Consider the following 17,602-nt stretch of genomic DNA (forward strand, 5'->3'; position numbering starts at 1 on the left):
TCCCAATCTCCTTTCCCAGATTGTAAGCAGCAGGACCTTTGGGTGCACAGAATCTGGCTTAGGCCTCTGATCAGTCTCACTGGGACTAAACCCCTTTCTTCCCTAATGTGATCACATTAGTCTGCACTTTGTCTCTGGGTGATCCTGTGTCAAAATAAACCCAGGTGTATCCGAGTGGGTTGGACTGTATGCTTTTGGAAGCCCAAGCTCTCATTGTTCCCTGTGGTGCCTCTGAGAACAGGAAGTTGCAGGGTCTTGAACGAGCTTTCACGAAGTATGGCCTCCTGTTGGGCTGGGTTTCTCAGAAGACAGGCTCTGAAGTGGAGATTTACACAGAGCAGGTTCCCAGGAGGCAGTGTGGGTGAAAACGCCTGTGAGAGAGTTGAGGGCAGCAGGCCCTGCAGAGCGAGGAGTTGTGCGGCCTTAGCTGATGGCACAGGCCCCCTGGAGCTGCAGTGGTCCCTGGGCTGCCCTGTGTTGTGGTGCAGGCTGTCCTGGGGGAGCGGGAACCTTACATGGAACATTTGAGGAGGAAGCTGTCAGCAAACAGCCAGTGTGAGAGCATCTCTGTCCTAGAGGCTGGTGGAGGGCTTGTCTTGCTGTGGGCCCTCTGCCTCAGAGTTGCTCGGACGCTTGCTAGAAACGCACGTTTCTGGGTTGAGAGGTGATGAGTTTATCTTTGGAGGTGAGGATTGGTCAGTTGCATTTCCTGCTGGTTCCCCATGTGATTTTGATGGTCCCTAGAATTTGAGAGTCATTCTTGGATAGGGCTTTCAGGCCAAAATATACTTCAATAAAGTGAACATTTGCCTTATTTTTTGATAGCTGAACATTTCTCACTTGGTTTTAGATCTGGGATTCTGTAGCTTGATACTCTGAAGTGTTGGAGAAACAAAGAGGGTTTCATTTCATTGATTTGGATAAAATTCCTTTCATTCTAGACAAGAAATCGCTTTGAAGGCACCAGGTCGGAGGTGGAATCCCTGATGAAGAAGATGAAGGAGAATCCCCTCGAGCACAAGACCATCAGTCCTTACACTATGGAAGGGTACCTCTACGTCCAGGAGAAACGTGAGTGCCAGGCCAACCAGCCGCGTGGCTGTACTCATGCCTTTTTTCTCAGGAGCTGGGGGTGTATCCAGTAGTGCCTGACATGGAACATTTATTTGGTCAAAGGAGAATGACTTTATAGTTCAGCTTTCTAGGGAAAAGATGCTGTCCACAGGTCTTGTCTATCTCCTAGTGATATATTGTGTTTTCTGTGTAACTGGAATCCTGTTGCAACCCGGAATTCATAGACTCTGTGGTGCCACCTCTCCTCTTGGTGTCACTCTACTCTTGAGGTTCCTGTATACCCTCAGTACAGCTTTACATACCATAGCCTTGGTGTAGAGGCCTTGGAGAGGTCTAACTGACCAGACTTTATAGTAATATCCTTTGGTAGACCTAATAATAGTTGTTTTTGAGATTTGTTTCAGCAAGGCCTAAACTACCATGACTTTGGCCCTTTCCTTCTTCACTTCAACTCCTGTCATTCCAACAATTAAATTTTGTGAAAAGTAGAAACAAAAGCTCACTTTACAAACCAGGGAGAAGGGCCATTGACTTGCCCATAGGACATCACGAAAGAAATGCTAGGTGCTGCTAACATAGGGTTTTCAATGATGACTCAGATTTATGCACTGGGCTGTAGCACTCCCAGACTTAATTCATGCATGCAGTACTAGAGATTAAAGACAGGGCATTGTTTTTCTTTAATGGATAGTTCTTCTTATAGTCTCCTATCTGGGCACTGTTGATTAGGATTGTTAAATGTCTTCACTCCTAGAAGTTTCCTATGAAACAAAATACTTACAGTGATTATTCTGTGTAGTGGTTGCTCAGAAACTTGCTTGGGCATAAAATTGTTCCCTGGTGACAATGGTGTAGGAATGGGATTTGAAGTTGGAGTATCAGTTGTGATGAGAGTTTTATGTCCCTTATTCTTACAGGTATGAGCTTGTTAAGGCTTGTAAGAAGCAGAAGCTACATACACAGCACTTTTGAAATCTTTGTGCCATCACTGGAATTTATTCTCTAAGCCACAAAAACACATGAGAATAGTTGCTGTTTTCATTTGTTCTTGATGTTCCAATATAAACACTCCGTTGCTTTTTAAGTGTATTAAGTGACATCCAACACTTGCAATGGGTATTCATACCCTGAAAAATACCTATTAAGTGTCTGCTGAATCTTTTTTCATGTTATCATTATTTTTTTAATCATATCTGCTATGCAATCTCTATAAGCATCCAGAACTCATATTGATTGAGGTCTTTGCAGGCTAACAATGCCAATTATGCCTTTTTCCCCTAATAGTACTTTGAAATAAAGTAATTGGGCAGGCACCAATAAAATAAGAAACTGTAAGAATTTGTCTTCAGGGCACCTGCCTCTTTCCCGAGGGATAATTTTGAGGGACAAACACTTAGATTACATTTGAGTATTTATAGTTACTTCTGTTCCACATGTCTAGTGTCTCTGGGTTTTCCTTGTCTGCTTTTCAGATCTTCTTGAATTCTGCTGAAGTAAAAATTAGGAGTTTGAAAGTAGGTCAGAACCCCTGTATGTCTGTGCACGTGATCACACCGTAGCTGTGTGGGAAGCATGAAGTCATTGCACCAGATGGGGACGGTGACAGGCATTTTGAGGAGCCTCGCTATGTTCTTATTCAGTCATCTTACTCCTGTCAGGGGAGAGAAAGGAAGCTTCAGATGGGAATCGATGATGGGAAAATGAATTAATTTCCCCAGAGAACCTCTACTTCCATTATATTTTAAGACCCACCAGATGCAGCATTTAGTGGGAAAAAGTCTTCCTTGGTCCTTGGGAAAAGTCCTGGGTTAGTTTCACTTCGAGCGTGTGAGATCAGATTTCTGCCTGTGGTTGTCTAGCTGGTGTGGAGAATATATTGCCCCTAGAAACAGTTTAAGGATAGGTGAGCATTGTGAGTTACATGTTCTGTGTTGTCCAGTATGCAGTGGACATGTAGAGATGTTTAATGGGGAGTATTATTTTGCAGGTCACTTTGGAACTTCCTGGGTGAAGCATTACTGTACATATCAACGGGATTCTAAACAAATCACCATGGTACCATTTGACCAAAAGTCAGGAGGAAAGGGGGTGAGTTCATTTTTAAATTTCATGTTTGATTTACTTGGTTAACATACGATGGGTATAATGCATGTTTGAAGTAAAACCTCCAATGTTTACTGTAATTTTCTTTGTTTTTATATAGTAGTTTCAGAATAAAGTAGATAAATAAGATGATTATTTTTAGTTATAAGCTGTGTTAGAAGCTGTAATTAAGACAGATTCTTGTATTTCATATATATGCAATATTAAATGTGTTAATATGTTTAGATACTAGAAATTCTTGGATGACCTCATCCTGTGAAACTGATTTTCTATTATTATTATTTTTTTACTTTACAATATTGTATTGGTTTTGCCATACATCACTTTCATCTGATACCTAGAGGACTGCCAGTCGGCAGTTTAGATGTTCCAGTTATCTATCTATCATTTTAATTTTCCAGATATCTATTCCAGTTATTTATTGTAACAGAACACTAAAAAATCTAGTGACTTTTAAAACAGCACCAATCATTTTAGTCATTTCGTACAGTTTCTGTGGGTAAGGACTTTGGGGATCATGTGGATAAGTGGTTTGGGCTTCAGTTCAGTTCAGTCGCTCAGTCGTGTCCGACTCTTTGCGACCCCATGAATCGCAGCACGCCAGGCCTCCCTGTCCATCACCAACTCCTGGAGTTCACTCAGACTCATGTTCATCGAGTCAGTGATGCCATCCAGCCATTTTATCCTCGGTCGTCCCCTTCTCCTCCTGCCCCCAATCCCTCCCAGCATCAGTCTTTTCCAATGAGTCAACTCTTCGCATGAGGTGGCCAAAGTACTGGAGTTTCAGCTTTAGTATCATTCCTTCCAAAGAAATCCCAGGACTGATCTCCTTCAGAATGGACTGGTTGGATCTCCTTGCAGTCCAAGGGACTCTCAAGAGTCTTCTCCAACACCACAGTTCAAAAGCATTAATTCTTCGGTGCTCAGCCTTCTTCACCATCCAACTCTCACATCCATACATGACCACAGGAAAAACCATAGCCTTGACTAGACAGACCTTAGTCAGCAAAGTAAAAAAAAATAAGTTTGGGCTTAGAGTTTCTCAAATGGTTCCAATCAGATAGTGACTGGAACTGGATCATAAGGGTTTGAAGCAACTCTGGGCTGATCAGATATCTTACTTTCTCCTGACCTCCTCTTCTCTTTTCTTCTCTTCCCTCTTTCTCTTTTGCTGTGTATAGTTCCAAGTCCTGTTCTCTGGCTTCTCTATGTGGGCTGGTTTGGGCTTCCTCAGCATGGCGGGCTCAGGAACGTTTTCAGCTAACGTTTTCAGGAGTGAATCTTCCAGCAACAAAAGGAGACACTGCATCGCCTTTTAATGATCTTACGTTGGCCCTCTGTGTTGGTTGAAGCAGTTATAAAAGCCCACCTGAGCTCACCCCATTGCAGCGGGAGAGGATGCAGACCCTGTCTTGGTGGGAGGAATAGCACAGTCACATCACGTTGAAGAGCACGTGGGGTGAAAGACATTCTTGTGGCCATCATTAGAAGTGCCATCATTAGAAGTGCCAGGCTGCATTTGTGGGGTGACTGCTGCTAGGAGTGCCTTGCCGTGCCCCATTGTTCACCTTTCCTCCGGGAGCGCTCTGTCTGTCTACATTGCCTTTTTAGGTTCTGTCTTTTCTCTCTGGCTGCACATTACATCTTCTTCTTTTTCCTTTCAGTATTCTATTTATGCTGGTCCTCTCTGTGAATTTTTTTTTTTTTTTGTAATATGTTGTGCTTAGGCATTTTGGCCTTTCTGGATTTGCAGATTGGTGTCTTTTAGTAATTCTGGAAAATTCTTTTCAATTATTATTTTGAATTCCCCCTCCTCCCCATTCTTTCTATTTTCTCTTTCTGGAGATATTTAAATACTTTTAATAAAAATATTTATATTTTTCATTTCTTTGAATCTCTGGACTGTGTTCTGAATATTTCTCTGGTTCTATCTTTAGTGTAAAGAATTTTTCAGCTGTGTCTGATCTGTTGATAAGGTAGTCCTCTGTAGTATTCCAGCCATGGCCTTCTTTGTGGTGCATTTTTGTGCATCCTGTTGGGTTTGGTTGCATGTATGCAGGCACTGCAGTATAGAGGTGAAGAGCACTGGCTTTGAGGTTAGACTGCCCAGGTCAGTGATGTGTGACACTGTTGTCATTATTGTTAGCTGCTCCCCCAAGATGCCCCCTTGCTCTCTGCCACTTGCAGTTTCTCTTCCTGACTTTCTTTTTCTTAGGCCACAACACTGGAGTTGGTCAGCATCTCTGTCCTTCCTTGTATCAAAGCATAAAAAAAAGTCAAGGCACTTTTAATGTTTCCTGTTAGGGGTAGAGTTGACTTATAAATAATCGCAGGAAAATAGACATGTGAAATGATCAAACATAGAGAATTATAGAGTTAGAAGGAATATTAACAATCTCTGTTAATAGGAGTCACTTATTGTCATGAAATGGAAATAGGGTTAGGTCTGCCTTTCTTAGACCAAGTCATAGTTCTTTTCTAATTTCTAGTCCTTCTAGAAATCAACTTCACTGAGTTATTCTCTCACATTTCTTTTGGGACTGTTTATCTGGTGCTTTCCTAAACCTGGAGTGAAGGAACTCTCTTGTATTTTCTCTACTCCTTTCTTACCACACTTAAAAATGAAGGGCAGAAACCAATTATGGTGAGTGATTTGAACTCCTTAGACTTTAGTGAGATAAAAGGAAACACCTCACTGAGTTGTGAAGAGGTTTATATGTATTAGAGTATATAAACTTTTTGGGACAGGAAATAGAGGCTGACACAGAGGCTGCTATATTGGGAGCTTGGTATTATATGAAATCATTTTTCTAGTAATAATTACTTATATTTATATTATGTTTTACATTTTCTAAAATATTGTCCTTTCTCATCCTGTTTGATCCATTTTTCCTCCTTTACAAAAGAGGAAATTGAGGATTAGAGAGAGAAAGTGATTTCTAAGATCATATGATCAGTGAGAACTAAAGCCAGTATTCACACCCTGATTCTGGAGCTGGCATCTCCTGATTCTGAGGCAAATCAAATAGAATAATAATGTATAAATATAAAATAATGGCTTTTCATGACACCTCTCTGTTTCCTTAGCCTCAGGGTGGAGGAGACATGAAGACTGGCTGTCCAGAGGTGATATCTTCTTAATTTATACAGGAGAAACATGTGATGTCAGTGTGTTACGTGTTTATGTAAAGCTCTCTTAGGAGCTGGAGATAAACTGAAATAGGTGATAGGGTGTTTTCTTTTCCTAACATGCTCTTTATCCACCCTTTCTCTGCTTCCTTCTTTGCATTTGAGTTATTTTCCTTTGAAAGTACCCACTTTTCTTTTCACTTCAGTCCAGGAGATGTGAGCAGATTTTCTGCGTCCTCGTGGAGACAGGGCTTGTGTGTGGTGAAAGGCAGTACCCTGAGTTCTACGCTGTGAGATGAGGCCCCTCTCTGTGGGAGCCCTGGAATAGCCCAGGGCTGACCCTGTCCCTCCCCTGGCTTGAAACCCTTCATTATGTCCCCACTGCTCGCAGGATACAGACCGTAGTCTGCACGATCAGGTCCCTGTCTTCCTCAGTCCTCTTTCACTCTCGCTCTTGGATTCCAGACACACCGGCTTCCTTTCCGCTCCTCCAGGGCTCCATGGACCCTGACTGTGGGGGCCTCTTCACCTGCTGTTCTCCACCCAGATCTGTGTTCTTGGTTTTATCTCCTATGAATCCTTTGGTCTCAGTTCAAGAAAGCCTCTGCTGACCTTTTTGCCCAGGTTACACCCCCTTAATTTAGGCTTTTGTAGCACAACATGCTTCTTTTTTTGCAGTGTTTGTCATGGTTGTAACTCCTCATTTGTTTGTATAAGTGATCGTTATCCCTCTCCCCCATTTTTTAAAACCATGAGTACTTGAACAGATTGTCTTTATAGATTTTTCCTGGTATGTTATGGTCATTTTTGGAACAGAGTCTTATATTCCTCTTATTTCTGCTTATATTTGCCAGTTTTGTATAGACCCTCTGTTTTCTCCTGTTTCTCAGGGACACCTCCCCCTAACCCGGAGAAGGAAATGGCAACCCACTCCAGTAGTCTTGCCTGGAGAATCCCATGGACAGAGGAGCCTGGCAGGCTACTACTGTCCATGGGGTCACTAGAGTCGGACACGACTTAGCGACTAAACCACCTTCCCCCTAAACTTTCAAAGTGGGAAGCAGTCCAACACCATTAAATCAGAAATAGAGTTAGATATTAACATGGTCAGTAGTACATATGCTTGTGCATTTATGGGCATACATTTACGCATTGCAGAAGGAGCAGTTCTCAATCTGAGAAGTTAATCTTTGCCATTCAGTAAAAGACAATAGTGTAAGGCTTGTGAATGTAGACTGTCTCTTCCTAGGTCTTCTGTGTTTATGTGCTATTTTGATATTAGTGGGTGGTTAAATTTTACCATACCCAGTCACATTTCCTATTATTCAACAGACTAGGCAAGTTTGTTACTTTCCCCCTAGTTTAGGAAGAAACATTGGCAGATACAGGAGAAAAAGGAACCCTAAAAAATTCCTTTGTGACAGGAAGAGAAGAAATCAGGGTCAGAAACCTCTATGTTTCTAAGCAGTAAATTAGTGCTGTGCTGTGTGGCAAAACCGTTGCATTCCATTTGTACAATGGAATACTACCCAATAGTAGAAAGAAAAAAGCTCCTTTGTTTTGTACCATGGATTAAAAAAATTGCCTGCATTGTTTTTAATGTTAATTTTTATTTTTTATTGAGATATAGTTGATTTCCAACACTACCTATGTTTCAGGTATAAAACAGTGATTCACAATTTTTAAAAATTATACTCCATTTATAGTTATTATAAAATATTGACTATATTCCCTGTGCTGTACAATATATCCTTGTAACTTATTTATTTTGTACATAGTAATTTGTATCTCTTAATCCCTTACCCCTATCTTGCTGCTCCTTCCTTCCCTCTTCCCACTGATAACCACTGGTTTGTTGTATATTATGTGAGTCTGTTTCTTTTTTGTTCTATTCAAGTGTGTTTCATTTTTTAGCTTTCACAGATAATTGATATTATACTGTATTTGTCTTTCTCTGATTTCCTTTAGTAAGCGTAATGCCCTCCAAGTTCATCCATGTTGCTGCAAATGGCAGAGTTTAATTCTCTTTTAACGGCTGAGTAGTATTCAGTTGTGTGTGTGTGTCTGTGTGTGTGTCATACACACACCCTGCTTCTTTTATTTTAAAGTAGATATATACATATGTTTTTTTTTTTTTTTGCTGCAGTGGGTCTTTGTTGCTGTGCGCAGGCTTTCGCTAGTTGTGAAGAGCGGTAGTGGTGGCTTCTCTTGTTTTGGTGCACAGGCTTCTAGGAGCGCAGGCTTCAGTAGTTGTGGCTCATGGGCTCTAGAACCCCGGTTTAGTAGTTGTGGTGCTTGGGCTTAGTTGCTCCACAGCATGGGGGGTCTACCCTGACCAGGGACCAAACCAGTGTCCCCTGCATTGCAAGGCGGATTCTTAAGCCCTGTACCACTTCTTTATCCATTCATCTGTTGATGGACACTTAGGTTGCTTTCATATCTTGACAATTATAAATAATGCTTCTATGAACATTGGGATATGTGTATCTTTTTGAATTAGTGTTTTTGTTTTCTTTTGGATGTACGTACACCCAGGAGTGGGATTGCTGGGTCATATGGTAGTTCTATTTTTAGTTGGTTGAAAAACCTCCATACTGTATTCCACAGTGGCTACACCAATTTACATTCTCACCAACAGTGTACAAGGGTTCCCTTTTCTCTACATCCTCACTAACATGTGTTATTTGTGGTCTTTTTGATAATAGTCATTTTGATAGGAGTAGGATGATATCTCATTGTGATTTTGACTTGTGTTTCTTTGATGTTTAGTGATGTTTAGCAGCTTTTCATGTGTCTATTGGCCATCTGCAGTTCCTCTTTGGAAAAATATCTGTTTAAGTCTTCTCCTCATTTTTTAATTGAGGTGTTAGCTTTTTTTGTTGTTGAGTTGTATGAGTTGTTTATATATTTTGGGTATTACCCCCTTGTTAATCATATCATTTGTAAAAAGAAATAAACCCTTGATTCATACAGCGTGAGTGAATAGCAAATGAATTACGTTCAATGAAAGAAGTCTGGCATAAAAAGGCATTCCATTTGTATAAAGTTACAGAGCATTCAAACTAATTTGTAGTGGCAGAACAGATTCAGTGTTTGCCTGGGAATGGACTGGGTGGAGGGCTGATGGATTATAAAGGGACTCACAAGGAAACTTGTGGGCTGATGGAAATGTTCATTACCTTGATTGTGTTGATGATTTCATAGATGTATACAGATGTCAAAACTCATAAGTTGTTTGCTTAAACATATGCAATAAAAATTATACTCAAGATCTCCTGGAGAAAGGAATGGCTACCCATTCCAGTATCTTGCCTAGAGAATTCCATGGACAGAGGAGCCTGGAGGGCTACTGTCCATAGGGTCACAATGAGTCAGACCCGACTGAGTGATAGGATGGATAAACAACAAGGTCCTATTGTATAGCACAGGGATCTATAGTCAGTATCCTGTGATAAACCATAATGGAAAAGAACTGAAAAAGAATATGTTTGCAGATAACTGAGTGACTTTGCTGTACAGCAGAAATTAACACAACATTGTAAATCAACTATACTTCAATAAGAAAGTACATGCTTTAAATATATATACTCAAAAAGCTGTTAAAACATATTCATTGCACACCTACTCTGTTCCAGGGACTGTTTGGTCTCTGGGGACCCAAGGGCAAGCAAAAAACAGGCTTAGTACGTGCCCTCAGGGAGCTTGCAGCCTAATGAGGAGAGAGACATTATTTGAATCATCCCTTAGGGCAGCAGCAGGTCTCAGCTGTGATCAGTGCTATGAGGGAAGGAGGGGGGGTACATGGTGCTATGTGAGCATGTCTGGTGTATTTTCAGGAATGTTTTCCTGAGAAGTGACCATTGAACCAAGATCATAGAAGCTCAGAATTGGGGGGAGGACCTCAAGGTCGTCTTGTTTCAACTCTTATCAAACCTGCAGATTAAACTTATTTAAAACAATACCAACAAGAGTTTAATCTAGCATGTGTTGCTGCTATACCATCATAATCTATCAATACTCGGATGCTGGGCTCCAAGTAAAACATGGCTCACAGATTTTATCTGCATGAGGCTCTGGCCTGAGGAAGTTGGTGACCAACCTCCTGTGGTCCTGAATACTCAGGTCTTAGAAGATGAAATGATCACTCCTGTTTATGTGGCATCTTTGTCCAGGAGAGGAGCATGGCCCGAATTCTAGCCTCATTTTGACTGTCTGTGTCTTCCCAACAGGGAGAAGATGAATCAGTCACCCTCAAATCCTGCACACGGCGGAAAACAGACTCCATTGAGAAGAGATTTTGCTTTGACGTGGAAGCAGTAGACAGGTGAGCAGCTGTCACACTTTTTCTCGGAAAGAAATATTGCTGACTTTGAATTTCTTACCTTTCCCATCCAGTCAGAACATTCTGGTTTTTTACCCTCTCTTTCCCTTCTCCATTCCTCCATTTAGAATAGAGGCCAATTGCTCATTTGCAGAAATCAGTATCTCTACCCCCGTGCTTTACATTTGGAACTGAGGCCCTCGTTGGTTTTCTTTTAATGTCAGGGCTTCCTTCTTGGGAATGTGTGTTAGGTCTCAGGAAGGTGAATTTATGTTTAGAGAAATCTATTTAGCACAATTGTATCAGCTATATGAGATTTTTTTACTTAGAATTTTTATGAAATGATTCAAAAGGAGTTAGATAAAAGTAGAAGTTCTGCTCAGTTCAAAAAGGGGCTTTTAGTTACAGCATTTCGCCTACCATTGTGGTGTGTATGCCCCCAAGAAAGAAAACACACCACTTGTGAAATCAGTCTTTGGAGAGGAAGCTCTGTGTTGTGTTCCTCGAGATTTATAGAATCTCATTAAGTTGTACCATTTCATGATGTTAAGCTGGTTTGACAGCATTCCAGTTCTCTGAGACACTTTACTTGGCAACAGGTTAATTCTTTGAATGAATGCCATGAGTTAAGCTTATTTAAGCTGTCTATTCAAGATCAGCAGTGCTAGCACAAAGGTGCTTAGATCTCAGCATGATTCTCTTGTCATGCTGTTTAATTTTTTCCCTTTATTAAAAAAAAAAGAAAAAGATACACATTTTGTCAGGCCAGTACTTTCTATCTTCCCTGAGACGTTTACCTGTGGCCACTTCATGACAGCTCTAAAGGCTCTGGAGCGAGGGTACCACCTGGCGTGTTCTGCTCCGTGTGCTGCCAGGGATGAAATGCCTTCTTGTGGTGCATGTGTCCCTGCAGTGTGGTCCCTGAGGCTGATAGCGTGCCTGTGGAGAGAGCATGCCCATGTAGCCTAAATTGGACATTTGTAGAAACTAACCGTGTCTCATTAGCAATCTAGTTATACTTTTGGCTCTCAAGTCAGGAAACCCAGATCTAAATTTTGACTTAGTAAAATTTTGCTTAGTAGCCATATGACTTTGGGCAAGTCACTTAATCTTGAGAGGCCTTGATTTCCTTCTCTGGAAAATGAAGGTAGTCATAATGCCTAGTTCCGGGAATGATTAGGATTCAAGAAGATAAGGCATATAAAATGCTTGGCAGACTAGCAAATAATAAATGTTCATCAATGAATTGTTATTAGTTATTAATTAGCATGTCCCTCATGGTTATCTGACTTGATATTTCAAAAGCTAGCATGTAAATGCAGAGCAATAAATATAATTTGTAAAGAAAAGTGAGTGCCCTAGTTGTTTGCTGTGTGTGGGTTGTGAGAGGGGAAGGGAATGGAGAACGGCTGTATGGAGGAGTAGGTTGAATTGGGGTAGCAAAGGGGGATTGCGAAAAGTGCACCGCAAACTAAGATTATTCTTGACTTTAAACAAATCCTACGTCTGGATGCTTTGAGCCCTTGTAGGCATCTCTCTTCTCTATTACAAGTTTGGAATTTGTAAGAATTCATATTTGTTGACGTCCATGAAAAATGGATTAGTGGATGTGTTTGTGTGGAAATGGAGCCCTGTTGTGTGATGCTGGTCAGCTGAATAGTTCCCAGAGGTGGCCATCTATATTAGGGCTCCTTGAACAAGGGCATCCCCTACATTGCAGCTCTTGTTATTTTGGAAATGAGGTCAGTGACACTTTCTGAAGCTGAGTCATTTTCTTCTTCAGAAGTTTCCCAGAAGTTGTAAAGAGTTGCTTTTTAGGCAATTAAAACTCGCCATGGTTCCTCTATCTCATTTCCACCCTTGCCAACACTTCCTACCACCTTCCTCCTGTGTTAGGCCAGAAAAGCTTTGCACGTCCCAATTATAAGCCGTGAGCAAATGTGTCACATTCAACATATTGAGTGTATTTGGGAAGTCCATTTCTTTTAAGTCATTGCCTCTGGTTTTCTTGGCGTGACATGGAGAGGGTTCAGTTATGGTTCAGAATGAGGCTGCTGAATCTCCTCTTAATAAGCAGGAAGGGAGTAGAGGGTTCTGTTGTATTATTTGTGTTTTTAATGTTCAGTGTACTGTGATGCTGTTCTGCCTGGGGAGAGCCTGCCCTATTCAGAGCTGGCCAGTTTTTGGAGTCATCTGAGGGCTGAACCTGGGGAGTACCACTGACATGTGGACCCCTGGTCCACAGCCATGCTGCCTCCACTGGCCCCCGCACCCCAGGAGGCAATATTCCTCTGCCTGAACCATCCAAGGCCAGGAACCAGGCCCCTAGGGACTGCTCTCACAGCTTAGCACCTGTGAAGTTATTCAAACTAGCCAGTCCTAAACGGTTGACCTGGCCCTGCCTTGCCTTTGCTGCAGAAACTCTAACAAAGGTCAGAGTCTGGACTCTCCTCTCCAGCCACTTCTGCCTCCTGGATGATGCTGGTGTTTTCCCACGTGGTCTATGTGGTGTTCCAGGCATCCTGTTTCTGGCACCCTTGAATATAAGGAAATTGGTTTCCTTGAGTCCCTTCTGTGTCTCCTCTTGTGGTTGCGCTTGACTGGCCATCACCTGAAAGAACACAGAACATCCACGAACCACCTTCTCTCCATTTTCTATACAGGTCGTCATCTTTGGTCTCAAAGATGAGGTTACCATTGGCACCATTTTCTTTAGCATCTTTCTGCATTTTCTTCCCACATCCAGGAAGAAACTGAGGTGAGAGGGAAAGGCATTTGCATGTGCTCAGGGGAGGCATCCCTGAGAACTCTGCATAGAGTCCTATTCTCTGGAAGACGCCTGCACCCCTCTTTTTCCTCCAGTGTGCTTTAGCAAGGCAGGGATGCTGCTAGCTGTCCTGCTGTGTTTGCAGCCTTCCACAGACTTCTTAGCTTCTGCCTGCTGAGCTGGAGAAGCAAAGGGGTGAAACGCAAGTTTAGCACCTGGGAAATGTGAAAGTCAGTGAGAGAATGGTTATATCTAACAGCGTGAAGTTTTAGAATGTTCCCAGAGTATGTAGCACAGATTAACATTTATGTAGTAGCTATTAATGTTTTCTTCTATGAAGATATTACTACATGCTAAAGTGTGACTTATTTGACTTAGAATATGTGAAGTTGTGGGGTTTGAAGATTGACTACTTTTATCCTTTAGGCTCAGTGCTGATATTTCATGTCATTGTGTAGCTGAAACTGTAGCCTTTAGGAAGTAATGTTCTAGGAGGTCAGTGTTGTGAGTTGAAGATGCCAGTGTCTCTTACTGTGTGGTGAGAACCACCCACTCTCAACATCCACAGGGGTGCTTGTGAGAAAGGCAGCTTCTTGTTCCTGCCCCAGACCAACACAGTGTGCCTTTCTGCAAGAGGGACTCTGAAGTCCACTTTGAGAATAAGGTCTTCTCTTGTCCTCTCTTCTTGCTCACAGTTGTTGTATTAAAGAGCAGGCATATCCTAGTATAGTGTTCTCAGAGTGTACCAAAGCATTTTCCTTGTTAAAAACAAGCAACAGTAAAATAAAACAAAACAACTCAGGCTCCTTTACTAAGGAGCTTAATTCTTAGCTTGATAGAGGAGAATATAGCTAGTAGAAAAAATGATCACCAGTCTCTGATACAGAGTATTAGGAATAAAGCAACAGTAAAACCTGCAATAAAACCCAGTTTTTTAGGTAACTGTGGAGGAGACCAGCAGTAAGAGAGTACTTTCTGGAAGCTGAACACTTCATGTAATTTCATGTAATCCTTACCCAGCCCAGGGAGACTTGTGCTCAAGTGTCTCATTTTTCTGAGGAGGGATCTGCAGTTTAGAGGGTGAGTCTTACCCAAGGTTCAGGTGGCAGTTGAACCGAGGGCACTTTTGCTGCCTCAAAACTCAGGGTGTTTTAGAAGCGTTTTCAAGTGATGAGCCCAGTGCTCTCTGTACTTGGATCTTGGGGCTGCTGCTGAGCAGTCACCTTGCTGACTGAAATCTGAGGAGTGCTTTCTCACTCTTGTCATTGGCGTTTGGTGTGTAAACTAATGGTGGTTGAATAAAAGCAGCACACACACTTCTGTTCCCGTATTTCCTACCCTGTGCTCTTCAGAAAGTCCTCACGTGGCTGACAGTTTAAAGAGGCACACAGTAGGTGTTCCGTGAATGCTGTGTGTTTTTTGTACTCTCTTCTTTTGCCTTTTATTCCTGACGATTTACATTTCTGCTCATCTAAGGAGACTGGCATGAGTAAGGAATCCAAGCACTGGCACCATTTGTCAGTAGGCTGTTTGCATTGCATCCCAGTGCATTGCTGCCAATTCGTTAATCCTCAGATTCTGCCAAAAAGGGATTAATTTCTGTCCTCTAGGAAGAGCTGTTGTAACTCTGACCCATGAATGAGTTGGAAATCAAATTGAGGATTAATTCAGAGTTTAGGGATTTAGATTTATACCTCTTGAACTTTTTGTGTCAAAGATCCTCCTTACTACTGTGAATACATCTCAGAAAGCTACTTTAATTCTTACATCTAAGAATCTGTGTGGCTTTAAATGAGTGTGTGACTTGTAGTAGCTGTGGGTGTTGCCACAACTTGCTCTGAAGAATATTTTATTTTCCCAGAAGGTGCTTGTTATGGGTTAGGTTGCATACTCTGACAAGTTCATAATGCTGAAATTCTGATCTCCAGTGTCTGACAACAAAAATTGTTTGGAGATAGAGTATTTGTAGAGGTAGTCAAGTTAAAATGAGGTGAATAGATTAGGGTGGGCTCTAATTCATTCTGACTAGTGTCCTGATAGAAGGGGGCAATTCGGACACAGAGCCAGACATGTACACGGGGAGAATGCCGTGTGAACATGAAGGCAGAGATCAGGGTGATATCTCTTTGAGCCAGGGAATGCCAGAGATTGCTAGCAGACAACCAGCAGCTAGGAGAAAGGCATGGAAAAGCTTCTCCTTTACATACTGCAAGAGGAACCCACTTGCTGACACTTTGGTCGCGAGCTTCTAGCTTCTAGACCTGTAAGAGGACACGTTTCTGTTATTCATGTCACTCGCTTTGGGGGTCTTTGTTACAGCAGCCCGAGCAAACCCATACAGTATTGGGTAGGAGGGATTCTCTCAAGGAAGCAGCCGTGGAAGGCCCTCACAACCTTTTAGATGGGTGGCCCAGTACACATTCCTTGAACAATCCCATTGATAAGGAGCCCCACTTCACAAAGCCACCCTTTTACATACATTATCTTCCTTAGCATTTGAAAAATCATTATTTCTTATACCTTAATAAAGAAGCATTCTTCATTCTTTTTGTATTACCTTGCTGTAGAACCGAACATTTGAAAGTTTATATGCTACATTGGTTAATATAATAAAAGATAGATTTTTTTTCCTTTAAATTGTGTTAACTCTTTTTTGAGTGAGTTTAATGTAAAATTCCTGAGTAAAAAATGAGAGTTTGTCTAAAAGCAGCCGTTGGGGTAGTGGCATGTGATACTTGCCATTGTCTGTCTTTAGTTACTCTGAATAATTAACTCTACCATGCAGCATCTTATGGAAATTAATGAGCACACGTAGGGAAAATACTTACTTAAGCTGAAGAATCATGGTGGTAGTCATCGCTCGGCATCTCTGCATTTGTTTATTTTTAAAGAGATGTCTCACAAATGTATGTGACACATGGGTATTTTCTCCCAAATGTTTTCCAGGAGGAGCCGTAAACCATATGGAAAATAATAGAAACAAAAGACTTCTTTTTGATGCATTGAATCAGTGTAGTCTCTTGAGGAGCGGTGTTTATACTTGGAGGAAAGGAAACAATTAGAATGCTTTATGTTTTCCAGGACTAGCTGACCCCAACAGAAGTCCATACATTTGAAGATACTGTGTGGAGTGTTGCATGCCGCATTCCCACCTTTGGTACTCTCCAGAGGTGGGCAGAACAGGAGAATTTATTAGGATCACAAGGTTACTGGGTGCTGGGGGTGTCATGGGGACCAAGACAAGCATAGTCCTTGTCTTCATGGGTCTTACTTAGCATTGACTGTAGAATGGCAAACATTCGTGCAACTGGAGGTATAAACACCAGTATATTGAGAGTTCAGCAAACTTGGTGGATCAAAATGCTATGAGGAAGGCATAACTCACAGGGGGATTTCACCCTTCCAGTCTTATAGAGACTGATGGCATAATTAGAATGCTTTGAGTTTTCATTTCCTCTGTTCTCCCCTTCCCCCTCCTCGTTTATTAGCCATAACTAACTGCCGGAGACTCTACTGACCATGGAGATAACAAAGTTTAATGAAGCAGTATGAATCTATTCGACTTTCCTTCTTAAGAGTCATCATCTGATTTTTCTTGCAAACCACATTCACAGTCCTCTTCCTGTGAGCTTTCCGTGAATAGGTCAAGAGAGACAGCTTTCCTGTGAACCAGTCCTAGCCTGGCATGTCACACCCACTGTGAACTCTATCCTCATGTCCCACCAGGTACTAGGTATTTGCACATTGTACAGGCTTTCCTTTGTATTGGTTAGTTGTTCAGTTAGTTATGTTTTATATAACTCTGTTCAATTCTAACTATCTGTCTCAGGTAATTTGCTCCCAGAGGCAGAATAACATTACTTCATTCAGCTTTTAGTACAGTACTGTGTGCTTGTAGTTCAGTTTTGTTTTTTATAGTAATGCATTTTCCGAGTTAGATTATTTTGTTCTTTCCTCTGGGACTTTGGTGAATTACTATGTAAGATTATGGGAACTGAATCATGTTAGTTGATATTTAAACTGAAGCTTGGGCAAGTTTAAACGTAATCTCCATTTCTGCATTGGTAGGGCAAAAAACCAGAAGAATGGGAAGTTGGTTAAAGAACGAATAGTGACAGCTAGAAAGATTAATGGAAGATCTGAATAATCTACCCCAACCTTCTAATGAGTCACCACCCTTAGTATATGTTTATAGAAGGCTGCATGAT

At 41.6% G+C, this 17,602-nt stretch overlaps 1 protein-coding gene across 4 annotated transcripts in view; it reads left to right on the forward strand.

Moving 5' to 3' along the window:
• The window catches only part of ARHGAP26 (Rho GTPase activating protein 26), a 489,482-nt gene that overhangs the window by 153,173 nt on the left and 318,707 nt on the right, over nt 1–17,602 (forward strand). For all 4 annotated transcript variants that reach the window (XM_069592302.1, XM_069592300.1, XM_069592301.1 and 1 more), the window contains exons 8-10: nt 942–1,071; nt 3,062–3,162; nt 10,536–10,630. In XM_069592302.1, the coding sequence (XP_069448403.1) occupies nt 942–1,071; nt 3,062–3,162; nt 10,536–10,630 (326 nt within the window). The remainder of the gene's footprint in view (nt 1–941; nt 1,072–3,061; nt 3,163–10,535; nt 10,631–17,602) is intronic.

The sequence above is a fragment of the Ovis canadensis genome, chromosome 5, assembly GCF_042477335.2.
Source record: "Ovis canadensis isolate MfBH-ARS-UI-01 breed Bighorn chromosome 5, ARS-UI_OviCan_v2, whole genome shotgun sequence".
Lineage (NCBI taxonomy): Eukaryota > Metazoa > Chordata > Mammalia > Artiodactyla > Bovidae > Ovis > Ovis canadensis.